The 17,949-nt window shown below is 45.8% G+C and overlaps 1 protein-coding gene across 1 annotated transcript in view; it reads right to left on the bottom strand.

The window, feature by feature from the left end:
* Window positions 1–15,206, bottom strand: part of LOC128440422 (protocadherin-16-like) — a 64,293-nt gene extending 49,087 nt beyond the window's left edge. Inside the window, 3 exon segments of the mRNA XM_053423120.1 lie at window positions 7,562–9,103; window positions 9,105–9,395; window positions 14,870–15,206. Coding sequence (XP_053279095.1) covers window positions 7,562–9,103; window positions 9,105–9,374 — 1,812 coding nt within the window. The 5' untranslated portion in view covers window positions 9,375–9,395; window positions 14,870–15,206.
* Window positions 15,207–17,949: the final 2,743 nt, after the last annotated feature.

The following is a 17,949-nucleotide window of genomic DNA, read 5'->3' as shown; positions in this document are numbered from 1 at the left end:
TTGCTTTGTTTTCAGTTTTGCTTCCATCGCTTGTTGGAATCATCACCAAACCCTAACCCTAACCCTATCCTCCAGAAAAACTCCTGCTGTGTTGCATCACCCGAAGCAGACATGACCCTATGGGTTTAACCAGGGGGCTCGCTGGAGAAACTCCAGAGAAAGTATTTAACTCTGAGATTATCTGGATTTCAGGGGCTTTCTGATAGCAGTTTGAGTGTCATATCTAAATGATCATTTCTGTAACTTCCCACACAAAAGAGAATAACTTCCTGAATTACATCGCCTTAAAACAGCAGATGCATAAGAACAAGAACTTTGTCTGAATCCAATTCACGTTAAAGAAACTGCCAAATATTATTAAAAAGTCTAAAAACTGTCTGACACAAGGAGCCTGCTCAAATATTAGTCAGTACCAAAGATGCACCGGGGTTCAAACCCCAGCCCCGAACACTGATCTGCTCCACACAGGAGCTGAGAGCTTTCACAGCATCATTACTACTAACAAGCATCTGCAAAACATCCTCCTCCAAAAGCCTCCGTTTGGGTCCCACATTTCCCTGACCACACACAGAAGAAGCCTTGGCGTCTGCATCTTTACCCCTGGCCTTGTTTGTATTTGAGCTTTTCTGGTTTACCACCTTTTTCCTCCCCTCTCACCTGTTTCATGAGTTTCTGAGGTATTGACTAATCCCTACACTCCGCTACCTTCCAAATCAAACCTGGTTGTTCGCCAACATTGATCTAATTGAGAGCAGGAATAGAAGGATCTGACCACATGGCCGGTAAGTGAATGCACCACTCTTTCCATGTGCTCGTTGGGCTCAGTAACATTCTTCTCAGCCGTTATTTCAACTGGCAGTCTGTGCAGCAGCATGGCTGCAGCGGGAAGAGGGGGGCTGAGGTTGCTGGCAGACGAAAGCGATGCATTCCTTGTAACAGTGAAGTTGTGGATATGGAGACGATTTGCTCAGCGGTTGAGATATTCTAAGGCAGTGTATATATAGGGCGTGCTTTTTCTTGGAGGAGGCACTTTTCTCGTGAATGAAATTTGCAACATGGTGGCAACTGAGTATCAACCATTACAATACATCAGATTAATCGTTAAACAAGATAATGCTCTGTTGCCCTTTGTTTGGAATCTTCATTTCTGGTTACTGATTTTCTTTTTACCGAGCAATCTGTCGCCGAGTGCCTGCTTTCCAGTCTGGTGGCTCCCGACGGGCAGCTGGAGACTGGACGAATGATTTAGCACGGATTTGCTTTGGAACCGAATGAATATCACGAGCAGATGATGCTTCCTGATGCCCAGCTTGTTCGGCGGCACCAACTGCCGCGCACATGTGCAGGGGGGACCATGGGCTGCGAGAACAGAAGGCCTGGCAGCCCTGGTCGCAGCGAGCCTCTCGGTCTATCATCCCTCTCCCATCCGCCTCGTTTCCAAAGGAGCAAAGAGGCAAAGGGAATATTTGTCTCTGTTTATAAAAGGTCACACAAACGTGCTCATCTGGAGCCGGAATAAAACGATGTGACCGCGTGACGCTGAAGGCACAGACACCTGCAGCCTGACCTCACTGTGTCGGTAATTCAAACCCGCTTTTTTCTTGCATCATCAAATTGGTTAATCCCGGGCCTGGTCGGGCTGGGACCCTCAAGGAAGTGTGTTTCCGTCTGCAGGGAGGCCGGAGCATCCCCAGACAGGCTGATGTTCTGCTCTCACCTGCTCCGATCCACGTGTCACCGCTCCGCAGGGAGGTGAGGAGGTGTAATCGGATCACGAGGGGGGACAAGGCAGTGTGGGAAAGGGGGACGGGTAAGAGATAAGAAGCCACATGGACACGGACACGGGACAAAAGGAAACGAAGGGACAGGAAGAGTGAGGGAGAGCTAACCCCACAGAGTCAGAGATGTTAGAGGAAGGACCAAACAGCTGGATCCAGCTGCTGAGTCGAAGCCGTGTCACAGCTGCCAGAGGCCGACTGTCCCTCTGGAGACTCAACTGTTTTCTTTCCCTCCTTCGCCCTCCTTTCACTCTACACTCACACTCCTTCAGAGAAACTTCTGACGTCTGCCTCACCTGCAGCAGACGGAGCGAGCAGACAGAGCGTAATGAAATTTCTTGGTCCTGCGGGAGAGATACATAAGCCCATCTTCCCCTCTCCGCCAGATGTGGGCAGGAAACCCCCCCCCCCCCCCCCCCCCCCCAGCAGGCGTTTTATCTCTCAACTTTGGCTTCGCAGTCAACAATCTGCGCGGCTGCATCACCGCCTGCACTGACCTTTTACGGTCACCCTGAAGTCATGTAAACACAGCTCGCTTTACCTCAGCACTCGCAAAGCAGACTGCAACCAATAAAGAAGCCTTACGACATGTTTGAGCAGGTGAAAGTTTCAGGACATATGCTGAATTTAATGGAATTTAAGTTTAATGGTGTATTTTAACGATAAATAAGTACAAGAAAGCTTTTTAATATTCCAAAGTAATCGCTATTTAACATAACAAACTTCTGCTGCTGCTGCTGGAAGCTGCTTTTCTCTACTTTATAATATTTCAAATTGAATATGTTTTGTATTCGGTCTTGTATGTCTAATATTGTGGCAATTTGTTCAACTTCCTGCTGCAGCCGTAGAACAAATCAAGCTGTAACATTTTCACACCGCAAATGCAGCGTTTGCTGTTCAAACTCACAGATTTGGTTTTCTCCTGAATGACATTTCCGCCTGGTCTTTGTATTCAGCCTTGTGCTATTAACATTTCCACCACAGCTTTCTCCTCTTCTTTCTCCTGTTGGAAGGAGCGAGGCTGTGGATTTGCTGATGGACGGCCGAGCACAATAAAATGCGCTCAGCTGTCTCAAGCGAAGCAACTTTGACCTGAACACCCACACTCCATCCAGATGTACATCGGTGTTTATGTTCGCTCCACTGCCCCTGCTAGGCCCAGGAGTAAGTGTTCAAGGAAGTATTACATTTGCGAACACATTAAGTAGCACATCCAGTTTCCTGCAATTTTACCATTCTCTGAAAATACTGTTACACCGCAGAGCCACACAGCAAAGCTTGGTAGTTAGCGAAGGGAAAGAGAAACAGAGGAGACCAAAAAGCACAGTTGCCTCCAGCTAAACCAACGTCACAGGGAGACGGGAAAGTCTGGTATTAAAACAGACAAGTGAACATTTTGTTTTTAACACACACCATCCCCAGAAAAATGTCTGGTAAGAATTGATACGTTTTTTGTACCAAAATACCAGGATGAAAGGGGCAATTCATTCTTTATAAATCTCCATTTGGTCTCACTTAATCTTCAAAAAGTCGTCTTTGGATAATCTGGAAACACAGCAACACCGGGACTTTGTCAAAGTTCAGGATGGAGAAAACAAGTGGCCGTGTAGAGAGGAGAATTGGAGCCGGCAGGTGTCGTCTTCGGTCACAAAAACCACAGAACTTTACACGATTGTTTTGAAGAAATCTCGTGTGGGGGCGAAAGTCAAAATGAGCTATTTTTACGCAGCACACTGGGAACATAAGGTTGAAATTTAAGAGTAGCGGCTGCGACTCCTTTTGTGGAGGAGCAGAGAGCTGCAAAACATAAATATTAAATTTCTTCCAAGAGTGGCCTTTTTTTTGTTTAAATAAACCAGAAGACAACAACAAACTAACGTCTGCTTCAAATCCCACGTGCCGGATACTCTCAACTTCGCCAAACTTACTGTGAGTTGGTAACTTTCTGTTTTAAATACAAAGGGTTCTTCGGGGAATGTAAAAAAAAAAAAAAAACTAGGTGTTCCTGCAAACATAAAATAATAAAAGGCACAGATTGCAGAAAGGCAGGGTATATTTAAAAAATGCAGGCTTTCCTAAAATCCCCCTTCGGTACAGCCAGAGTTTTTCTCATCTGGTAACACATCAGGCTCAAGGACGCCACGGTAATGGAATCAGCGTTATTAGCACCTGCCTGGCGGTTACCAGTAGGTGGTCACTTCACTACAAAAAGACTCTGGAAACTCGGCTGTGAAAATAACACATCTTTCAATCATTCATACTTTCTACTCTCAGGCAATTATCAGTATTCTCTTTTCCCCCCTGTAGACGGGTTGCTTTTATGTTGGAGGGGGGAGGGGATTCTGAGTAGCACTTCACTGAGGTACCACTTTCAACTAGGCTGCCTTTAAAAAGTTCTGTGAAATAATGAACCGCGTTGCAGTTGTATATGGGCCGCATGTTACCCTACTGGAAAAGACTGCATCTGTAGTTATCTGAACTAAGGACTAGCAGGCTCGTAGCATTGTTGCTCACAGGAAGCGTAAGAATCCGGCAACAATATCACCAGGATAATCTCCTGAATTTATCCAGAGAGGTTGTATGTGGGAACGCAGATGTTTCCTGAGAAGGTCTGAGGGAGCTGATGAGATGAAAATGGAGAAGTGAGCATGTTGATGACATTTCTAACGTACTATAGAATAAATAAAATGAAAATTCAAAGTATTTCAAGATAGAAAAGAAGGAGCGATAAACCCAGAAGACGCCAAAGAAGCAAGAAACGATTCAAGAGCTTTTTGCAATAAGATCCGACAGCAGAAGCTTTAGCCACACGCCATACATTCACATTCATTCTGGAGATTTTCCTTTAGTTGTGAATGCATCACACTCAGAATCTTCTCATCATATGTGAGGGAGGAGGCCCTCTGGGTGGCAAAGAAACAGATAAATGCAAAAGTCTGAATTACGGCTTGGAGAAAGAAAAATATCTAAATGTTTTGCTCCTTCACTCGCAGCTATCGGGGTTGGTCTCGGGTTGCTGCGGCGATGACAAGCTGCCCATTTTGTCAAGAACAAGGAGGTGGGGGAGGCAGGTTTGAAAAATTAGGCCTGTCCCTGTCCTCACAGCCGCTTAATGAGAAATGAAGGGAAATCAGATAAGAACTTGGAGAGGGAAAGACCAACAGACAGACAAGGAAGCCCCCCTGCTAATGTCACCTCCGCCACTCATGCCAGCGCTTGTCAGGGCTCATTTCCCCCTCAGCTGCCGGGAGACCCCCTCTCGCCTTTCTGCTGGAGCCAGAGCGACCCCCCAAAACAGACAGAGGGACAATTCTTAGCTGAGACGCACACCAGGCCAACCGGAAAAAAAAAAACACAACACTACGAGGTGCAAATTATTCCCTAATGTGGGATTCGGACATAACCAACAGGAAAAGAAATATTAATTCGTAAGTGGAATAACACAGAGAGGGATGAAATGACGAATAACTCTCAAAGCCAAGACAGCCAGGCTTTGTTTTACAGAATTTGGAAATGTGAGGGCTGGCTGATGGGTCTCATTATCCCTAATGACATGTAATATTACTCTTCATCCTCCGTGTCAGGAAATCAAAAGCCTCTGAGCCTAATGACCGAATTAAATGAGCTTGAAGTAATTTTTTTGTTTTTTGGTCTTTTTGTTCTGGGCAAACCTCACACATTACACCCAGCAGCAGAACACAATGAACCAGATCCTCCAGGTTGAAGCACGCTCCCAACCCACAGTGAAAGGGAGCAAATAAAATGGTGCGAGAAAATATATTTGACTGCTGCACAATCCAGACAACTTGTAAAAGTTGGACACAGTTTGAAAACTAATAATGGCGACTAGAATTACTAATGGCTCATGAAACGCATTCCACAACGGAGCTTGTGGTTCTTCAAATGTTGTTTCTCATGCCGTATTTGATTTCCCCTCTCAGGGATGACCTATTTTCTTTAGCAGTAGATCATACATATTGGATTACAAGACTGATTGGTGTTAATATGCTTAAGACCTTATTTTTAGTTATCTTTCCCCCCCCCACACATCTAAATATAATGTCAACCATAAACCAAATGATGTCGAGCGGAAAGTGACAAAATATCGCCGGCGCAGCGCCGAGGAGCCAGACTACGTTAGAATAATCACAACCCGCTGCGCTGGCGTCCTGCTGAGGAGAAAGAAATATAAAAATCAAGCCACTTCAAATGTTTGAATTAATGATCACAGTACACATATTGTAACGGCTTCTTGGACACCATCGGATACAGTGGGGGGGGGGATTGGGAATTTCATCCAGAGAGAGAGGAAGAAAGAAAAAAAAAAGGCAGACATGAGATGTCTTGCTGAGATGTTTGGATGTAGCTCTGGCACCCTGAGTGAGAGCAGTCTGTTCTCACATGGCCGGCCAAATGCTGTCTGCAGCATCCAGGCAGACCGAGGAGAGGATGAAGAGGAGGGAGAGCCTCCTCTTCATCCTCTCGGGCCCTGCGAGGCCACTGATCAAGCATGTCCTGCTCAGGTGTTGCTTGAAAGCCGGTAGTAAAGCTGCTGGACGCGACGCAGACAGGGGGGGGGGGGGGGGGGGGGGGAACAAAAGTCTGACTATCTCCAGTTCAAAAGAAAAACAAAAATGAGGGCTTACAGATATTTTCACAGGACATGAACTTCAGCCCACATTGGAAAGAGTGATGGTCGCAGCTTTACAGTTTTCCAAAACACACATTTTTTAATTCTTCTCTGGTTCACTTTCCAAATTCCATAATCAGCTTCGGTGCATTTCCCCCCCCCCCCCCCCATTTTTTCCCCCTTATCCTTGTGGTCCCTGTGATTTATAATTAGGGGACCTCCCATAAGAAGCCCTCGTAGCTTCTTTTTCTGCATTCGAGCCAAGAGTCGCGGTGTAAACCTACGTCTGCCTCCAACCCCTCCCTCTCCCAAGGCCAAACCCCCGGCCAAGATCCTGTCTGCCGGGCCCTCTGTGTGAAAAGCACTCCTTGATCCATGCAATACTACTGCAGACGCTTGTGGAATAGAGCCTGCCTGGACCTCTGTGTTGGCCCGAAGAATGAAAAAGCCCTTCTGACTCGTATGTTGTGATTTGGCACTTTGCAAATAACACTGAATTGAACTGAAAAGAAATTACTTAATGACTTAACTGATGTCTCCTTAATACGACGGCCAAAAGAAACGACTCGACAAAACAATACGTTTTAATGAAAAAGGCCTGCAGTCACAGCGGGTGCTGTAATTTGCCTGAACTTTAATTCATCCTTGTCGTCTGTGGCCATTTTTTCTCACGCTCAACTGGTCTAATTAAGGTGCCTTTTGAGAGTGAAGTGACATCTCTTTCTTTGGATAAAGCCCCCGAATTTGTCTCTGCCGTCGGATATGTGAAAAAGGCCTTTGTGCCTCGGCTGACAGAGGACTTTGCATTGCCTCTGTAACCCTGGGAACCTTTGGAGAGGTGAAAGGCAGGACAGCCAGCGAGGGGATCATCTTGGCTTCAAAACACAGGTAAATCTCCACTAAAGCCGTCCAATTTAAATAACTTCACCGTTTAAATTACTCGTCATAGAGGAATGAAAGGAAGCGGCAAAGTCGGACAAATTCCTCGGCTATTTATCTAATAAATTTCCATTTATTAGGCTCTTCACAATTGCCCCTGAGCCGAGTTCAACCTCTCGCATGAGCTCGGTGTCAACGTGTGGGAGAGTGTTTACGAAAATCAACCCATTTGCAAACTGTGAATGAAATAAATGGGAAAGAAAAAAGGTCTTACCTCGAGAATGCAGGTCCCTGGAAGTGTGCTTTCCTTGATGGAGACATTGTAGAAGTTCCTCTCAAAAACAGGCTCGTTGTCATTTATATCCTGAAGCACAATGTTAACCACAGCGGTGGAGGACAGGGGCGGCTTCCCTCTGTCACTGGCTACCACAGTTATACTGGGATTGGGGTTCTTTTCATAATCCAGCTGGGAGAGAGTGGTGATAATCCCTGTAACGGGGTCTATACTGAACCAGTTGGAATAGGCACCTCGGCCTTGCAGGATGCTGTAGCTAATGTCCCCATTGGGCCCCTGGTCTTTGTCTCTGGCCGTCACCTGTAAGACAAAGCTCCCCGGAAACACCACCTCGGGGATGACCTGTCTGTACACCGGCTGGTCGAACAGAGGCGGGTTGTCGTTGACGTCGGTCACCTGGATGACGAAGGAGGACTCGGCCCTGAGAGGAGGCGTGCCCGAGTCCGTGGCCATCACCCTCAGCTCATAGGTGTCCCTCTCCTCTCGGTCCAGAATCTTGTCCACACAAATCAGATAGATTATGCTATCCTTCGTGGTCAGGGCAAACTTTCCATCTCCCCCCTCAAGCGACACATTGACGTTGGCGTACTCTCCATAGTCCGGGTCGGTGACGGAGATCCTGGCGACGTACTGGCCCGGTTGTGCTCCTTCTGAGATTCTGGGAGACCCGTCCTCGCTGAGAAAGATGATGGTCATGGTGGGCTGGTTGTCATTGTAGTCTCTGACGTGGATGGTGACGAAGGCGTTGGTCACCTCTGGATGGGTGGAGTTGTCCTGCGCCTGGACCACCAGCTCGTGGACTCGCCGCATCTCAAAGTCCAGCGGCTTGTTGAGCGTGATGACCCCGGTGCGAGGGTCGACGACAAAGTAGCGGTCGGGGTCACTTTGTCTCCGGTTGATTTCGTACAGCACCATCCCGTTGTCCCCTTCATCAGCGTCTGTGGCGAACACCTGCAGGATGTTGCTTCCTGGTTGGAGGTTCTCAGATATTATAGCAAGGTAGCGGCTCTGGTTAAAAACAGGAGCGTTGTCGTTAATGTCTTGTACAGTAATATCTAAGGTCATCTGATCCGTCCTTTTAGGGGAACCGCCATCAAACGCCTCCAAGGATAGAGTGTAGGTGGATCTTTTCTCTCTGTCTAGAACGGCGTTGACCACCAGGTCCAGATAGAGAACCTCATTGCTGCCCCTCCTGGTCTCCAAGGTGAAGGCCTGGCCAACATTTCCGTCTTTGATAAGGTAGCCCTGCGTCGTCAACTGGCCTTTATCAGCATCTACGGCGGGCTCTAGAGAAAACCTCGTCCCAATGGCCGTCTGCTCAGGGATTTTAAACGTTGTCCGACTTCTTGAGAAAGTTGGAGCGTGGTCATTTATGTCATTCACCTTGATGTTCACCTCCACGGTCACGCCTGTCATGGTGACGGCAATAAAGTTGTACCTGTCCCTCAGTTCCCGGTCGAGGACTTTGGCGGTTTTAATAATGCCGGTGCTCTCATCTATGTCCAAATCCTATGTCCAAATCACTGCCCACGCCTGTTCCCTCGTGGTCGGAGATGAAGAACAGGGAGGCTGTGATGCCAGGAGGAAGGCCGGCGCTGATGTCCCCGACGATTGTGCCCGCTGGTTGCTCCTCGTCCAGCTGTAGCTCCAGGGTCCCGAGGACCACGGATGAATGGACCGTTACGAGCTCCAGGGCCACGTACACCATGAGCACCATCCACGTATTCCACCAACCCTCACGATGCGAAGGGTCCATAATAGACTTCCCAAAACCCTTGGCAGCTGTCTTCATTTTGCCTCCACCTTTTTAAACCTGAAAACACACAGAAGAGGAAAAAGCTGAGCAATGTCAAAACCTGACAGCAGAAATGTTCTAAAAGGTGTATTATTTCTGTGTACAGCGTAAGTTAGTTTAAGAAAAATAAGTCTATGCCCCTGAATACTTTCCCATATGTTTTATGGGCTCTCCTCCCAACCGCAGAACATACAATAGGCCCAGCGTATAACTTTTTTCCTACACTTCTTAGTTCACCTAATAAGTCAACACCTTGTTCCTGCTACATACCAGAAAGCTCTCCTTTGCTAAAGAAACATCAAAACCACAGGCTGCAGCGTTCCGCCCCAGACAGGGAGCCTTTGACGGATGAGATTCGATTCCAATTATAAAGGTGCAGGAATCACTTTTGTCAGCCTACCCGGTGCGCTCACCGTGGCAGTGCACTCTGATGAAAGTCTGGGAGGCGGAGTCCTGGATTTAATATTGATGTGCTGCTACCAGATTTAGCTCTGATGGAATGAGCAGCTTTCAAACACTTCTCCAGGAACCATTTAAAATATTTAACCATCCCCAAGAAAACATTTCTATCTGCCAGAACTGGTGAGAATTAAGAGTTGCGAGTGTTAAATCAAATCCAAATATTGATATTTAATAGGAGCGAGGGTGTTAGAATTCCTTGCACAAACAATAGGAACCCTCTGGCAACGGAGAGACACCACTGCAGAGAGGGAGAGACACTGCGGAGCAATGTGGAACTTGTTCAACAACACTGTCACCATCTGCAGAAGAATCCAAAACCACCAAGTGTCTGGCACACATCAAATGATTGTGTCGTTTTCATTTGGTGAAGGCTTCCAATTGTCTGTGGTTCCTGTCTAGTGTTTTAATGTGATTCATTACTACTTTGAGTTTGTAATTAACTTTAATTCAGAATAAATACAGAAGCACATTGTACTGTTAGAAATGTTGTTGTTTTTTGTGAGAGCTCTGCAAGGCTCCCCCCAGTGGTTGAACCGATACCTGCACGTGAACGTTCACATCCACAAAACATGTGTGTATCCGTACGGAGGTAAGTGTGCGTGTGCTCTAAATGTCTCCCATGTGCCGCTGAGCGCAGTGCGGCGATCCGTCTGGGCCGCGGCGGTGACAGTGTGTTTGAGTGACGGAGCTGTGCAGCGGTAGTTGAAGGGCTCCACGCAGTCTACCTCTCTCCCCGTTTCTGGCTTTGCCGCGTTTGTAATTGAGGTCTGCTGGACGCGGGCCATCGGCGCACAAGGACTCCAGAGCTCATTTCAGTCTGCGCAACGCCGAGAGATCCTGACTTTAAATCTCATAAATTGCTTTGAATTCAGCTCGGTGTGTGTGAAACTCTCTGGAGCCTTGCTAGTTTTGAATTAGGTGTTGTTAACATATCTTCAAATCCTGGTTCATTCTTCAACAGTTAGGGGAGAAATACAAAATAAATCCTGGATCAATTTGCTGAATTCCTGCCCGGGTCTTATTACTTCCACAGAGGCCCTAATAATCGCAAACGACAGCCTCATAAAGCCAGGCACTACAAAGTCACCCTTGCATGCCATATGTTGTGTTGCCCTGTGAGTGCTGCTGTTCACTAACACATATAAGCACATCATTGACAGCCTGAAAACATCCTAGACCCAGTATTTAAATTCTTTTTTTCTGCTAAACCGGGGGGGTGCACTTTCACGAAGCTGAGAAGAATCACTTTCAAGGCCAGAACCTGAGTCCAAATGCCACAACTGAAATAATGCATTCTCTGGTTGAGCTGCAGCGGAGGACCTCTGCACAGCCGCAGAGAACTAATGGATGTAGCAGACGCACTCGGCGAGGCTAATTGCACAATATCAGGTTGAGAGGAGACATATGGTTTTTTTAAAAGAATCGGCTGGAAGTTTAAAGAGAAGTTTATGCACTTTCAAAAGCTAAGACGCTCGCTAAATATATAACAAACACTGCGAGGCTACACTCTGGGATCTATCACCGAGGGTTTCATGTCTGCGAGTTAGAGGCCGGTAAGTAGTTGGGATATAAAAGGCAACAACCTATTCGTGCATATGGGGCTTCGGGGAAAGCAATGTGGGGGGAAAAAAACAGTTCAGAATAGCCGCTGATGGTTGAAAGCTGTTGTATTTAGTAAGCCAATTCCATTGTGGCTTGGATTCAGATGTTTTCCTTGCATCATTGTCCTAGATCATGGCGAGTCCCTCCCACTGGTAGTTAAACACTGGTGGAGAGTTTTGCTAAGATGATGTAAGTGCTGAAGGATTAACCCCCGTGTGCTTTCACCGAGGACAGTCCGGTATCTTTTATTTGAACTTCAAATGCATCCTTGAGGTTCTCCCCCCCCCCCCCCCCCGTGTACAACACACGTGTACAACACCTCAAGTGCGCCTCATTGTTTGCAGCAGCCGTGGCTTGACCCACTTTCTTTTCGAATCCTCTGAACCAAGTCAACCGACCAAATCCAAGGTTTGAAGGATTTACATGCAGAATGGAACCTCTGTGTGAATACAATGGATATCATTCTGGGCACTTTGCTAGTAGCATGACTGGAATCAGCATAGAAATCCATGGCAGCAGTGAGAGCTGGGAACATCGCGGGCACATTTCTACCTCCCCGCTGTGGTCTCCATCATGTTTGGCAATATGTGCCGTAACCACTTTTCATAATCGCTGAGAATATGTTTGCTTTTTTGTGTGTTTTTTTTCTCCTGTGGAAGTAATATTTGTCTCTCTTTTACATTATGAAGACGAGCTGGCCTTTGGTTTGAAAAAAAAACAAAACACAATAGACAATACATCTGAATAAACACTGCTGCCTCCAATTGTGAGCCAAAACCCACATTAAAAAACCTCCACTGAAATGCTAATATCGTTTTTAAACAGTGCAGAGTAAGAGAAACTGTTTAACATCACAATTAATATTGTTGATTTACTATTCATACCACAGGCCAAGTCATGCCATATCAAGGGAAATGGCTACATATTAAAAACCTTATCTTGAGCTAATATCTTAAACAACAATAACAGCAATGTTTGAGAAAGTTGAATGCCGTTTAATGTGCTGCTAACCAGAGAATCTACACAAGTTGGTTAAATCATCAGAAACCTGACCCCAAATGTTGTAAATCAGCTTTAATTAACACAACCAACACATTCTCACCCCCCAACAGACCAAGGGGGACGACTGCAGTGACAGACGACGTAAAAACCGGCTTCCAATTCCACGTCATGATTCCAGTTAACTCAAAGAAAACTTCTGCGGTTTCAAAAACATGCCAGGCTGCCTGAGGCTCAGCGGAGCCATAATGGAAACCACAGACAAAACTGCAGATCGACTGGACATGAGGATGACAGGCTTAGCACAAAGCAAAACGAAAAAAAGGCTCTGAATGTTTGCCAGACTATTGCCTCTCCACTAGTGCCACGTTTCTGTGCTCTGCATTAGTCTTTGAAACTGTGGTCCCAGGGCATGTGCGAGGGCCAGGAAAAGCCATCACAGGCCTCAGATACGCACGCGATCCCCGGCCATAACAAACATGATATTGGGAAAACACACTGGCTACTTTTTCACGGCGAGCTCGGGGCTGCCGAGGATCTGCGACAAGAGGGATGATCTCTTTCCCACAACAAGAACAGCATGGGTTAGTCCAGCTGTTTGAGTAAGATGTTCCAGATAAAAAGAAATACACCTTAGGTCTTTGAAGATGACACCATCTGATATTGCGTATGCAGTACAAGCGGTTGCATCATGAAAAACACATCTGCACGGAGTTACAGTAGCAGGGGTGCAAGGAGTGTTTGCACAACATTACTAGAGCTGAGGTCAAAGTTCACCAAATACTATTGTACTAAAAGTTGAATGCATTTTTCTCTGAGGAGGAGGGGGAGCGATTGGGATTATAAAATAAAATTTAAGGGTGACCACAAGAGTTTGTCTCGGTTGATGATGACGCTACAAAAAGATGAATAAAACTGCATCCAGGACGATTCCAGAAATGCAAGGCAACAAGAAAAACTCTTTTCTTGTGCTGGTGCTAGTGTGGCTGTCCTGGGAAAAACATATCTTGTGTTGCTCATGCCTTTTTAGGAGTCGGGAACATGAGCTTCATCAACAGCACATGCAGGCTACAAAGACAGGACCAGCGAAATGATTACTTCATGCACTGCGCCGAGGGTTTATGACATAATCCTTGGATTCTCATAAAAGCTGGGGTGGCCCGTATTTGAGTTTTCATCCATCAGTGCTGCGTTTTTTTTGTTTGGTTGTTTTCTCTCTGTGAATTTCACATCTTAACTCAACCCAGAGAGTGGAAAAAAAGAATGAGTGAGAATAATCCTTGAAAGCTGAGAGGCTTCAACAGAGAGAGTGGCAACCGTTGTTGAAATTGCCCTGAGATGAAGCAAGTGTAGACATGGATATGAGCGACTTAAGGATGGATAACTGGATGGATCGAGGGCACAAACACTTTTAACATCGTAAAGAATGGATGATCTTCTCCATTTGCCTCATGTCGCTGTAATAACGAGTATTAGAGTCCAGAGCAACAATGTGAATGAACATCTTCTAACTTGAAGTTGCACAAGAGCAGTTCTCCTCAAACTGACGACTGGTGGGGGAGAAAGAGAGAATGAAAGGAGGAGCCTGCGCCCCGTGATGTGTCTAAAGAAAAAGTCAGAGAGAGAGAGGCGGCGTAATTACGCAGCGGCACCATGGCAACCATCACATTCACAACCAGAAGTGCGCAGTGACGGAACCCGGGGGCGACTTAATTAATTAATTAATTAACTAATTGAGGGAAAGGAACACCTATTCACGGTCAGCGAGCAGCATCGTTAAGTGCGCGACGTGCGGGTGATCGTTCGGTCCTTGCGAGTGTGACGAGGCAGACACAGACAGAAAGGCGCAGCGGCGGCGGCACCACAATACAATAACTCCCGAGGTTCACCAATTTAGGAGGAATGTCTCAGAGGGGCTTAAAAGAAGTGACACATGACACATGCGGTTAGAATATTTGGCTGCTGCGTAAAGTCCGTGCGTAAAGCAGGAAAGGTGCTTGTGCGTAATGGTACTTATAGAAAAAACACGAGTACGTCTTACACGAGTATTTAACTGCACGAACCGGTGATATCGTTACGGAGAGTTTTGCGTGTTACGGTATTAAAGGTGACAGCTGTGCACTAGCATTAACCTGAGGTACTGAGTCATGGAGACACTGGACTGCCGTGCGTCCGTTTGGTTCTTTGACTGAACTCCGCACGATGTTTTTAAAACGGCTGAATAAGTCATTTGTAAAGTTGCACCAATCAATGAATCTGCATGTGCACGAAAGGAGAAAGGAGCCTGGTGTGAGTTGCACACGCACTGCAACGTATCTGCTGCAGACCCTGGATCGGAGGGAGTTGTAATGAGCAGGATAAACTGCAGTGATGAGCATTGGTTCCGTGCGGAGTGAGGAGACGTGCGTCCTGCTGTGATAGATACTCACATTCATCTGTGTTGCACAGGACCAACCAGGCTCTCCTCAGTATTCCCCCGTGAAGCCCAACGTGGAAGTTACATCCATGTCCAGGTTGGTTCCTTTTAAAAGAAGAAGCTGGAGTCCTTCGCCGGTGTCTGTGGAGATTACTCCGGTGGGACCCAATTAGTTTCCTTCACTATTGAGTTCTCTCTCCAGGCAAAGCGATTAGAAGTTAAAAAAGCACAAACTTGTAAAAACTTTTCCTCCTCTTCTTCCTCTTCTTCCTCTTCTTCTTCTTCTTCCAGCTATCGGATCATCGGCTCATCGCACAGTTGTGTCTGTCTGCTCGGAGAAGCACCGTCGCGTGCTGCTGAAACCAAACAGAGTGAGGAGGCCGAGCGGAGCTGGACGTCCCTCCTTCTCCAAATCTAATTTATTCAACACGTGACGGAGTTCGACCTCCTCTCTCCTCTCACACCGCTGCTGCTGCTCCTGCTGCTGCTGCTGCGGCCACCAGGAGACACGCACACTGCACAGACCCAGCACATGCACGGTACTGCTGAACTCTGGTGCCACCATCCTACACGAGAGGGAAGTGTAGATCAGCAGCAGTATTTAACATGCACTGGTTTCACTTGAATTATCATAGGGCTGAATATTCTGGAAACCCCCAAATAAAGGGGTTTTAGAGTGGCTGAAGTGAGGCTCTATCTATCTATCTATCTATCTATCTATCTATCTATCTATCTATCTATCTATCCATCCACCTATCCATCTATATATCTATCTATCTATCTATCTATCTATCTATCTATATACCTACCGACCGACCGACCGACCGACCTATCTATCTATCTATCTATCTATATTGATCAATCTATCTATCTATCTATCTATCTATCTATCTATATTGATCAATCTATCTATCTATCTAGCCATCTATCTATCTATCTATCTATCTATCTATCTATCTATCTATCTATCTATCTATCTATCTATCTATCTATCTATCTATCTATCCATCTATCCATCTACCCATCTATATTCTATCTATCTATCTATCTATCCATCCATCCATCCATCCATCTACCCATCTATATTCTATCTATCTATCTATCTATCTATCTATCTATCTATCTATCTATCTATCTATCTATCCATCCATCAATCTATCTATCGATCTAACAAATTCAAATGATTGAACAATTGAGCTTCTCTAATAAAAAGTGACATCATCACTCTCTACTTATATCTCTCGGGGCCAACCGGCTCACATTATGTCCGCCTAACCTCAGTCTCACCAGCAAAGCCCAGCTATCAGACAGACAGTGTTTGCCTTCAGATGTTCAGGAGACAAGAAACCTCCTGAGGTGATTTGTCATCGGGACAATCGCCCCCGAACTGTTCCCTCACATTTTGTGTCTCTTTAAAGAATCATAAATCCTCCGTTCAGCAACCTAGAGGAGCTCAGGTCTGACGGTGCTGGAGCTGTGACCCTGATTCAAGTCCTTGTCCGTCCCTTTATAAGTTGTTAAAGTTATAAAACCATTTTCACTTAGCTTTAAGAACAAAGAGCAAATAACCAAACAAAGAGACTGCAGAACAAATAAAGAGGATCTGCTTTGTTCATATTTTTATTTATTTAACTGTGGTGAATTAATGCAACTAATCATTTTGCTTTTGCAGTTACCGTTACAGGGTTTATTTAGATAAATATAGAATTATATTTAAATGAGACTTACTACCCTGTGGTTGTGCATCTACAGTCTCATCCAATTTTTCCCAGACTCATTTGAGTTTAATATAAGCTATGTATTGTTTTCCTGTTAAGTATCATGGTTTTGACACTGTGTTCCTGATATATTACGTTCATGAAGTCAGCGTGATCTTGACCTTTCACCATTGACGATCAAAATCTACTCAGTAATAGAACAAAGAAATTTCCTCGATGTGTTCCTGTGACGTTCACTAAACCTTTACCTCTGACCACAAAAATGTGATTGGTTCGTCCGTAAGTCCAAGTGAAGATTTTTGCCAAATTTGAAGAGATTCCCTGAAGGCCTTCTTGACATATTGTGTTCACATCAGCACAGACGGACACCGGACCACCTGGAAACTAAATCCCCTTCGGCCCCTGGCTGTCACCTGCACGGAGGCATACAAACAGAATGTGATGGAATCCTGTTAGACAAATACTGTCAGTGTGTAGCAGTCAGTTGGCAGAGTACTGACGTAGCTGTATCCTTCTGCTTGTGCTGAATCAGTGAAATCAAACTTTTTGGGGGGTAAAAGTTGATTGGTCAGTCATCCCCCCCCCCCCCCCGCCACAGTTCAACATTTTCACTGGCTAAACCTTTTTTTTTACTCTACTCCGCGTAACCTAGATATGTCTCCACACTCTGTGAACGCCTGTATCATCAAGTGGAATGAGATCCAGTGCTGGCAGCTACTCATTATCACTGTGACAGCAGAGCAGATGAGGCAAACACACACACACACACACACAACCACACATACACACATGCCACACACTCACAGACCTCACACCACACGGACACACAAAATCAGATGACACTTCTTTTTTTTTTCACGTCGTCAGAATAGCCGACAGCTTTACTTCTACTGGGACAATCATACAGATCAAATGTAATATCTGAACCGTAAATGTTTTTATGCCTCTGGTGAAACTAGCAGACAGACATTATAGATTATGATTGCACTGTGCCTGGTGGTAATATAATCAATAAACTAATTATAGACTCCATGGCAGAGACCCTCATCTACACCATCAGCGAACGAGCAGCACATCACCTCCACCCTAACCCACCTTCCCCCTCCTCACCTGCCCCAGTACCTGTCTGACCTCCTCCACCCTTATAATCCATCCTGGAACCTACAGTCCTCAGATCTAGGGTCTGTTCACTATCCCCGAGAAAACCCACAGTGAGATCTGAAGAGTCCCATCTCTCAACTCTTTTTAAAACCTTTTTTTTTTTAAAGGCTTTCACATAGTTCTAGCATTCCTGCTTATATCTTCTGTTCTTGGTTTGTTTGATTTATTCTTTTTTTCCCAACCTCTGTAGAGCAGCCTTGGTACCTTGAAATGC

The sequence above is a fragment of the Pleuronectes platessa genome, chromosome 5, assembly GCF_947347685.1.
Source record: "Pleuronectes platessa chromosome 5, fPlePla1.1, whole genome shotgun sequence".
Taxonomy (NCBI): domain Eukaryota; kingdom Metazoa; phylum Chordata; class Actinopteri; order Pleuronectiformes; family Pleuronectidae; genus Pleuronectes; species Pleuronectes platessa.
The sequence above is the reverse complement of the archived record's forward strand: the minus strand, read 5'-3'. Positions and strand labels throughout refer to the sequence as shown.